Genomic DNA, 10,457 nt, shown 5'->3' on the forward strand with positions numbered 1-10,457 from the left:
CCGGCTATCGCGACTGACATTTATATATTTAACGCGAACACACCAAAGATATTTGTGTCCGACATTATCACATAATTATTATACACTGTATAGTTTGTTACCTAAGTCAAGGGATATAATCCAAATTAGACTTAAATCTAGAATTTGGAGTAAAAACATGTTTGTTGTTATTATATATACATGTATCCATATGCTTTGTAATGCCAACTTTCTGTGGCCGGCATATAAAATGGAATTTACCCCAATAATGAAATAAAATCTGATAAACGGGTTTCTAATTTCAACTCAATTAATTTAAGTTTCATTCAAGCACTTACTTATGTTTTGAAACATAAGAATATTCATATCTAACATTTTATCAAAGGGAAAGTGGTAAAAAAAAATTACCTTTACTGATAAAAATAGATCCAGGATTATATAACAGTAACTAAATACACATGGTAGGTAGTATCTACAGATTATAATATCATTTATTTTTTCCCCTATATAGGATACAACGGACGTTTGTTTGAATTAATTGCATGTTCGGATGTATAAAAGATTAATACGAAATTTATCCTTTTCATATGATATTTTTACATACATTGCACCATCGCACTGTAATTTAATTTTCAAAGAGTACATTCCACAAAGCTATGTACCTTGCATTAGTATTTAATTAAACCATATGCTACAGTAGTAAACAATCAGTAATGTTTTAACATTTGTTGCATTATACGTAAATATCTTCTATAGTATCAAGACTCTAGTAGACATTTCTTTTGTGTTACAATGGTTGTATTTGTTTAAATTGTGAAAAGATCGGCACAAAAATATAGTATCTCAAAATACTTTTGCTCGGATATGGGAATTGAGGTGCACAGAAAATGCTCTGAAGTAAAGAGGAAATGAAACAACGAACTCTTCATGAGACTATTTCTATACCTGCCATTTCCTAATTGAATAATGGAGTTTCTTTAAGTTCTTGCCGTGCAGATGGGGTTAAAATCACGCTCAATGTCACCCCGTAATCACAGTCAATGAGACTGTTCACCCCCGGGACCGAGTCCTCTTTACAGTTCTATTTTCTCTTAAATCTCCTGGGCGTTTTAAATGTCTTTGGAGCGAGCGGTCACTCGTGGCACGTGGTGTCCATCTCTTTCCGTTTTCCTCCCCTAGCTGCTGTGGTCATGCATCAGAGTGCTGGCCGCCGCGGCCCCTATAACCAATCTCCCGCCACAGTCGGCCGGCGATCTCTCCTCAGACAATTGATGGCTATTAGTGTTTTCACTTTATGATTACAATTGTTCATTTTGCGAAAAAAGTCTCGGTGGCATCCAGTAAGAAGCACTTTAACACCTCGATGATAGGTTCATTTGCACGAACGGAAAGCATTTGACGCCTTATACAATTGACTTTGTACAGAGAGGCAAAAGGTTTAAGTCAAAGACTCATAAACAGACAAACGAGATCGCAATCCTAGCACGGACTCTCAGACGATCTATTATGTATTTATTTCATTTACACGCAAGAAAGGATTTTTTTTACAAAGTCTCGCGGGGAATTTTAAGACAAATCTATAGTTCTTGCTTCTTCTATAGGAATGCGTGTCGTGGAGAAAGTCTATAATCGTCAACAATTTGTCCCTCTGATCCCCGGGGATTCCCCAATTTTCGATTAAATTGTTGCACGACCGTTCTCGTGTATCTCTATTTGTTTAATTGATACTTAACTTTTTTTACCCTCCGTAAGGCAACAAGAGCCGTTTTAAACTTCATTAAGAAGCGCATGCGTCATTTGTCGACCCCACGGACGTTGGATCAGGGTTACTGATCGCCGGTGTGTGGATATGGAATTTCTTTCTTTCTGTGTGATTCATTCTTGTATTAAGCAAATTAATTTTTAATAAAAATATTGATAGATTGATCAAATTCAGTAGCAATTGATGAAAATCAATATCTACTCGATGGTGATATTTTTTGCATGTTCCCAAGTGATATTTATTCAAATAAAAAAAATTTTTCTGGACGTAAAAAAATTGAAATTGTTATCTCGCTAGATAGCAATCTAAAAAACAAATTTTCAGAGATAAGTAAATGACTTTAAAGTTGTATTTTGTGAACATTTGGCGTTACCACGTGACTCGGCATTGGACCACGCCCCTCACGATCTCCCGTTGGTCTCTGACACACGATCCTCGAGCACGCCGTCCCGCGCTATTTATCCTCGTGTAAAAAAGATAATCCAGATAGTCATTGTTTACTTAAACTGTTAAAGGTGGTTCGGCCGATGTATGACGACAGTTTCTCTGTAGATTTTACTAAGTATTGCTGAGGATTTAGATAGAATATACCCCAAAAAATGCTACACATGGTACTTTTGATCACCAAAAGAAAGCGGTTATCAAAACACAAAGGACAGTAGGTAAAGATTCAGTCTAATGTTTGTTGATGATCCATGTACTACTAATGGGTTTTACATATGGATGGATGCAAAATAGCATGTGGAATTTTACGGAATATATTTTTCTATTTTTCATTTTAAAAAGCGTTAACGTGAATGTATTTTTTGCAAGAAGCATAATTCACAAAATGAATTGCATTTATGTAGTTGATATTTCTGGTTATAAACTATAATTTAGTGAAGACAAATATTTTAGCATTAAAATAGAGATATTCCCTCTAATTTTCTACAGAGCTTTGACATTTCTTTCCCCTCCTTTTGACTGTAACTAATTTTTTGTTCTTAAATTATACAAAAGTGTATAACCGTGTATAAAAAGTGAATTTTATAATAAGTGACAAGCACTTTATATATTCTATGATCTATGACATCTGAACAGAACATCTTTGTGAATGAAATATATTGGGTTTTTTGTATAACTGTATTATCTATATTATAACAAAAAATTGTTGTTCCCTTTTTCAAATTTTGTCTTTGTAAAGGTGTAAAGCATAAAACGGAATAACTGAGTTTGAGAAGATACAAACTAATTGTATGGGATATCCGGGGGCCCGTTTGACACCTCTCTGCGCCCCCTGGTGGGTACTTCTGTTAATCACCCCCATCTAAAGTGAGGCTGTATTCAAAGAAATCCACGGTTATCGAATTATCTATATATAGTTAAAGAACGTTTAGACTTTTAATTCCATTTTAGACGATTTATCTTTGGAGAAGCGAGAGCAGTAAAGGATCTGCCAGTTCCTTTCTCTGCACAGACAGAACAGTTTCACACCCTTAATTCCATTGCCGTTAATTCCAGTTTCCAGGGGTTTCATAATTTCCCTAATTTGTGAACCTTTTAACTCATTTTTGCTTTAATTAATCACCAAAACCAAGGGACAGCTGATACTGAACTGCTTTGAGAGAGAGAGAGAGAGAGAGAGAGAGAGAGAGAGAGAGAGAGAGAGAGAGAGAGAGAGAGAGAGATTTAGAGAGATTTGTAATAACACTGATGAAGAAAACAGGACTGTCAATTTTATCAAGAAGCATGCGATTTATTAAAAAAAAAGGCTCCTAACCGAATTTTAGATTTATTCTTCTAAATATAGATGGGGTTGAAGATTGAAGTAAAAGGGTCGCTAAACTGATTGTTTTGTTTTTCACTCGTCTGTGACCTCAAGTCTACAGACTTCGCGCCTTTAGTCCCCAACAAAATGTTCGCTTTATCTGATATCTATACTCTACAAATATTTAGGAAAGAATGATTTACTTTTTCCCTCGGAGAATTCTAAAATCAAATATTGCGGCGAGTAAGTCCTGATACACTTTCGGACCTTTACGCAAATCTAATGGATGTCTTGAATATAGCAAATCGCTTTATATAAAATTAAATGTCGATCTCTGGGGAACGTTTTTCGGCAATGTATACAACTAATTCAAATTGATCTTGACAAATGGCTGTAGATACTCTCCGTCCGGCCGATCCAATATTACCCCACTTGGAAGGGAGACTGATTAATTTCTTGGGGTAACTTAATTTGCAGACATCGTCGATTCGGGGATAACGTAGAGAAGAGACCCGAGGGGAGCGTTTAACACGGACCGAAGACAAGCTGATCACTTGGGACCGAGGCATGACGGGAAGGGGGCGGGGCCCTGACTAGGCTTCTTTGTAGCTCATGAGATTTGGTTATCCATGTTTCTAGCTGCGTGAGCGTGAAATCTAAGATCGTGCACGTGTTCCGTTTTATCAAATAGCTTTTTTTTTAAATCGCATTTTTGAAATTGTATTTTTGAGGTATAATTTAAACATTATTTTTTTAATTCCGAAAAAAAAAATATATATATATATATATATTACTTATTAGTTGTCCTTTTCTTCAAAGAAAAAGAATTAATTATGATAAAATGTACCGCATATCGCAGAATACTATAGTACTCTCATTGTAACCATGTGCATTTTTTTCTCTCTCTCTCTCTCTTTCTGTGTTTCGTAATGCATGTGTATCTCTTAAACGTTCTTAATCGACATAATGCCTGATTTAGAGTAATAATATTAAACATTTATAAATAAGAATGCAAAAAAAGATCTGAAATTAGGCAGTGTATTTTTATTCAAAAAATTACCATCCATTAACATGACTCGAATGTACATCTCAACCAAAACCAGCTCGCACTTTATTCCGGGATTTTGTGTTTATAGTTTTGATTGATTTCATTGATTTTTGAGCTATTGTATTCAGTTGGATGAATACAAATTTGGTTAAGTTATGATGGAAAACATTTTAGTGTCATCAAAAATTGGCGAGCAACTCCGCCATAATGGGTACCATGCACAGAAAATTGCTGAAAGAAAAAATGGAAATAATCCTAGTATCAATTCTTACAAATACCAGCTCCAACAAACTGACTTCGGTATATATTTGATGTTTCATTTAACAGTATTTTTATGGTCTAAATAAGCTTATATATACAAGTGATCTTGCACAAACTCATTCCTGGTTGCTTTGTATTCTATCTAGATACACATTATATATATACATGTACTGTATATGTATATATCTTCCTTTGCTTTGCTTCTCCTAGGCCTGGCTTCCTGTGTTATATTGTAAGGTGCAAAGAGATGAGATACCAGACGAATTAATTATTTATATACCACAGCGGATTTCATTGCAATGTCTCCATACATTGCAAAAAGAATTTGTACAATTTGCAACTTGTAAACTAAACACACCCTTGTCGGGTCAAAAGGTTAAACAGAGCTGTATTGTCTCAGGATAAACTCAGTGAGTACAACAATGTATTGAATGCGCAGTACATAAACCACGATTTCATCGTTTGAATGGTACTTCACTATAAAAAATTCAAAAATCTTTTTTCAGACTCGCTGTCAGAGGCGTTTAGTGATAAAACCCCAAGACAACAAACGTGAGATGCCTCGATGTATGTTCACTTCCGGTCGACGTAGAACACAGATAAATAAAACGTCACGTTGATGATAAGTTTGTTCTTTGCCGAGTCCGATATTAGAATGCCAAAAGTACATGTACTTCCGGTGTGTGGTTGATATTTCAGGTTCTGCTGTCTTTGTTTTTCTCTGGGAAGACGAAGGGGCTAGGAGCGCTGAAGCCGTTAATGGCGGACGCCACGTGAAGCAGACGCGAGGCCGCTTGTCTCTCCAACTCTTTCTCCTCCGCCGCTTGTCTCCTAAAAAAAACATAGCTTTAAAACGTCGACAAATTTCTTCTAAAATATGTTTTAACTCACGGATATACGCAAATTGAGGAATTTTTTTTTTTGCATAAAATTGTAAAATAGGTATTGAAAATACGAAATTTGATGAATTGTGAATTTACTCCAACCCACCAAATTCAAAGTTAAATTTTACAGTATGACAATACAGAACCTTGCTACCTGATTAAAAAATAATGGCAGTAATAAAATAAATAATTTAGGTAAATAAGGATACATGTATGTCCATGCATGATCAGGTTGTGGTTTGTATATCTACAGCAGTTTGACATAGTTTTCTTTGAAAATTACGGTCACTTTTTTAAGCATCAATATTTTTTTATCAATATAAAGTATCAATTATGCAAAACATAGCAAATGTTTACATTTTATATTTTTTTTTCCAATGAATAGTAAAAAAGAAAACGAACCTCCATTTCGTTCGCCTGTTTTGAAACCACGTCTTTACTTGCGAGTCCGAGATTTTCAGAGATTTGGCGAGACTTGTCCTCTCGGATGAGGCCAGGTATTTCTGTCGGTCGAAGCGCTTCTCCAGCTCTATGATGGTCATCCGTGAGAACGAGGTCCGCGGCTTCTTCCGTTTGGGCGGTGTCCGGTTCTGGTAGGGGTGCCCCACCCTTCTTGTTACTATAAATAGTAGCATAAAATTGCCGGTTTCTTGTTTCATAATCCAAACAATATAAAAGCTTTATGTCTATATTTTGGTTGATGAAATGATATCATGTTCATGCATATTCACGCGTAATCGTGATTATAAAACAAACTGTGGTATGCATGTGGCTGAAATATACTGTATACTATATTTTTAAAAAGAGATAAATTTTTTGAATAATTTTTTAAAAAAATTAGAATTAAAGGTTATACGTGTAATGTAATGTCAACAAACACATGTATATCAGTGTGAACAAAGTTTGAGTCTTAAACAACTTCGATAGATAAAGATAAATCTTACTTTGACAATTGGTGGTCTTTTCACTTCCGGTTTCTCTCCATGGCAACACAACTTCCGAACAGTACGGGTAACACGTGCCTAGTTTGCCTCCTTTCTGTAGGGAGAATGGCTGACCATAGAATCCGGACACAGCGCTAAGTCCGAGGCTCACTGATTCACGAATCTGTCTTTCTGTTTTCACTGCCTTACTCTCTTGTTGTAAAATGTTTTCAATTCCAAATCGTAAATGTTTGACGGTTGTTATTTTATTTTCGTCTTTGTTTTCTATGACATTGGACTTGTCACTTTTAGCGCCATCCTTTTGGTTCTCGGATTTTTGTTCTTCTTTATCCCGAGATTCCGGGACTTTTGAGTACATCTTCATTGTACGGACTTGGCTCTGGTTTTTCTTTTGCCCAGTGACAAGATCCATCCTCTCACGATCTCTTGGTCTCTCGAAGACAGAGTTGACCGTGATTGCCAAATTGATAGACACAATCCAATAACCCTATAAACTTCTTAACGTACGAATAACGGGGTCCGTCAAATTCTATCATATTAGATTGCCCAATAATAACTTCATTCAATGGCCCTTAAACGCCATCCAGGAGCGTGCCCGACTCTGAAGTCTAAGACAGGCTCCGCCTATACAAGATTACTCTCAATAGGAGCTGACTAATTGGACATCTGTTTGACTTGCAGCTTTAATGATCAATAAGCCCTTGGACATTCAATCACGTTATCGTAAGCACTTGTAAATTTGCCATGAGTGCCGACTATTAAAACCCTTTAAATTATATTGAGGAGATACAGATCCCCGGCCGCTTCATCTGGGTTTTCTCCGCAGAAGTCGCAAACAGCCGAAATCTAGGGTCGCCTTCGGAACACCTCAGGCGCTGTCGGTTATAAACATCTCTTCAGATAATTCTTAATTGAAAATGAACAAAATCAATGTCGTTTATTTTTCTAGAAGTTAATTATGATCTGGAAAAGTGAAAGCGAGCTCCGCGTGTTCGCTTACATAAAATGAAATGACGCTTAATAACATTTGTGTGCGGTATAAATCTCGTCTTTCCGATTTTTATTGTTCAATTATAAATTAGGATTGCGCATGTTTGAAGAAGTGTCTTTGCGTTTTATAAATAATCTATTGTTCCACTAAATAAAAATACTTCGCGCTGATTATCGTGAGTTTGACTGTTTGAAGATTTTGTGAAAGTATATAAACATACATTTACGAGTACTTGTATTTTACTTCAATAATTAAACATGCTTTAGATTTGGCATTTTATTTAATGATGCCATTTTTCGATATATTTCTACACCCCTCTGTGTGCGTCTGTCAATACATTTTACATTTCCCTCTGTCACCGGGTGGTGTAAGGGCCTTTTTTAACTGATAAAAGTTTAGAATTTTTATGACAACAGACTACATTGCAATTTATATGTGGACAGAAAACTTTGGAGGCAGTTTACCGTTTTGTTGATTGCAGACAATACATGGAGACCCTAGTTTTTTGCGCACCCCGTGAAACTGTTTCGTAATAGATTTTGGTTCTAACTAAAATATCACACAAATAGTAATTTGTTTTCTTCTTTGGTGCCACATAACAGAGCAGTTGCCAGGTCTATGTAAGATTTAACCGAGTTTAAAGATGGCGTGAAACTGATTATCACATTAAAAGGCCTGGGTGGTGGTGACCATTCCTGGACTGTATTAATCTTTTTGAAAAGAAGAGTTTGTGTAATGATATGGGAAACTGACTGCATTTTATGGGGATTTTTCTAACTCTATAAAAATAAAGGGCTAAAAAACATACTATGACTTAAATTGTAAGATAACTCTGATATATATTGGTTGACCCTCCAGCCTCTGTAATATTCCTTATACCGGTGTTTACAGTACTGGCAATGCGGATCCCTATTTTTCGCGCACCCCCGCGCCTAAATAGCAACGCAGTTTTGCACACGTTTACGCTTAGTTCACAACTTTGTTTTAGAATTTTTAAATTATAGAATTTAATATGAAGGAATTGAATGCAGCATTTCGATAACAGTTACAATTGGGATGATCATTCTTATCTTTTAATTTTCATAATGAAGAATCAAAAAATCCATTTTAGATATTATAGTTTTAAATTCTTATACTAGCTATTTTAGATAATTACATGTACAAAGTTTCACTTGTTTTACAAAACAATTCTAAGGATAAAATCTGAAAAGTAAAATTATGAAATTTAATGATAACATTACGAGCCAGTGAGTCGAGGAAATTCTGAGAAAAAACAGCTTAAAACCGTTTTCTATTCTAAGATAAGAGAAAAACCAAAAACTTTAAGAGTTAAATTTCCTTTGGGAATTTGCACTTAAAAAAAGAATTCTTTAATGGCTGAATATTTCCATATTCAATATAACGTGGAGTTCGGCTAATTTTTACTGATAATATCGCTTTAAAAATCTGAAACTTGTAATGTTACATTATATGATAAAAAAAGTTCATTCGTAAAAAAAAACATACCCTGAGAGTTAAATTTTACCCTCCCATGGGACCTAACTGATGGTATTTCTAGCTTTTATGCAACATACTTGATGGACTTAGACATTATCTCAATGAGGTAAAACATCAACATATATCAATGGTATTATTGTATTTAAATGTCATAAACAATCAAAAAACTCTTATACTTCTATAAGTCTTGTATACATGTATACGCCTTTCATATTGATCAAAATAATGTTAATTCTATATAATCCGTCGACTTTCTATCGGTATTTCTGATCTTTGTCTTCATTTTTTTATACCAAACATATTGAAAAGTTATTTTAACAAAAAATGGTCCCATGAATTGATGAACATGCATGAGAAGCACACTTTACGTAATAAATCGCCGAGGCGGGGTCCACAGCATTAACTAGCATCGCGCCAGAAACTGGGTATCAATCTAACTTTGCGTTAAAGTGTTGCAATTTATCTGTATTCCGAGCATCGAAATAAATTTAATGGTAGAAGGAAAGAAGATCTTTATTAACTCTCTACGGGGTATTACGAAATTATTCTTTGCCGGCGAATTCCCATTCCAGGAAATGGCCTGCCGTCATTTCCAATTCGGACATTAAATTCGTCATGAAGAAAATTGTCATTTCCCAAAATTGAATTTAGTATCTTCATAAAAGGGTCTTCATTCACCTGGCAGAGGGATGAGAAATTGTAAGTTCTACTTCTTGGTCATTAATGCAAAAGCCCCGGCGTATGTCTTTAGTTGTTTTAACGGTTTCTGAGGCAAATTGTCACCTTGGGCCATGGCAGAGAAAATGGCTAAGTGTTAACAGAGAGGAGAAGCGTAATTGATTCTTAACTTTGGCGTTCTCTTGTGTTTTGTTAGCACACAGTAATGGCTGTCTTATTGGGTTAAACAACTAACCATTCTGATTATGATATCCCTGCCTCTTTTATTAATTTGATCAAGGAAAATGTTTAAGAGAGTTCCGAGTAATTTCGCGCCTTGATCACGTGATCTTGCATTCTTAATCTTCAATCCTTTAATAGGAGTTTATGGCTTTGGTAGGGTCTATTTTTAATGCCATACTGGGATATTACATTACTGAAATTGCTGGAATTATTCATGTTTGATCAAGGCAATTCGTCGTAAAACATTCGGGACAATGCTATCACTAGCTTAGATGTAAAAATGAATAGAGAAATCAAGTCTGATTTTTTAGGTGCATTGTCATTGCAAAAAAAAAGGGGGGGGGGGGGGAGGAAAATATATATAATTTTTTCTCACATAAACTATTGCATTGCGTAAACATAGGTGTTTTTAGATAACTTGAAGTTCATAAACGTTTTCCGTAT

General features: G+C 35.3%; 1 protein-coding gene across 1 annotated transcript; it reads right to left on the minus strand.

Moving 5' to 3' along the window:
- Positions 1–5,056: 5,056 nt before the first annotated feature.
- Positions 5,057–7,282, minus strand: LOC128181084 (homeobox protein HMX1-like). The gene is made up of 3 exons (XM_052849350.1): positions 6,626–7,282; positions 6,084–6,300; positions 5,057–5,628 (listed from the first exon to the last, which is right to left on the minus strand). Exons 1-3 carry the CDS (start codon positions 7,035–7,037, stop codon positions 5,493–5,495), a joined length of 765 nt encoding a protein of 254 aa, XP_052705310.1. The 5' UTR covers positions 7,038–7,282; the 3' UTR covers positions 5,057–5,492.
- Between the last annotated feature and the right edge of the window lie 3,175 nt (positions 7,283–10,457).

The sequence above is a fragment of the Crassostrea angulata genome, chromosome 4 (assembly GCF_025612915.1).
Source record: "Crassostrea angulata isolate pt1a10 chromosome 4, ASM2561291v2, whole genome shotgun sequence".
NCBI lineage: Eukaryota > Metazoa > Mollusca > Bivalvia > Ostreida > Ostreidae > Magallana > Magallana angulata.

What these genes read in the sequence shown, in the direction of transcription:
- LOC128181084 (XM_052849350.1), bottom strand. Translation starts at nt 7,037, where the DNA reads ATGGATCTTGTCACTGGGCAAAAGAAAAACCAGAGCCAAGTCCGTACA. An exon ending in AAAGACCACCAATTGTCAAA is followed by an intron (nt 6,301 to 6,625) that starts GTAAGATTTATC and finishes TACTATTTATAG; the next exon opens with TAACAAGAAGGGTGGGGCAC. An exon ending in AACAGGCGAACGAAATGGAG is followed by an intron (nt 5,629 to 6,083) that starts GTTCGTTTTCTT and finishes TGTTTTTTTTAG; the next exon opens with GAGACAAGCGGCGGAGGAGA.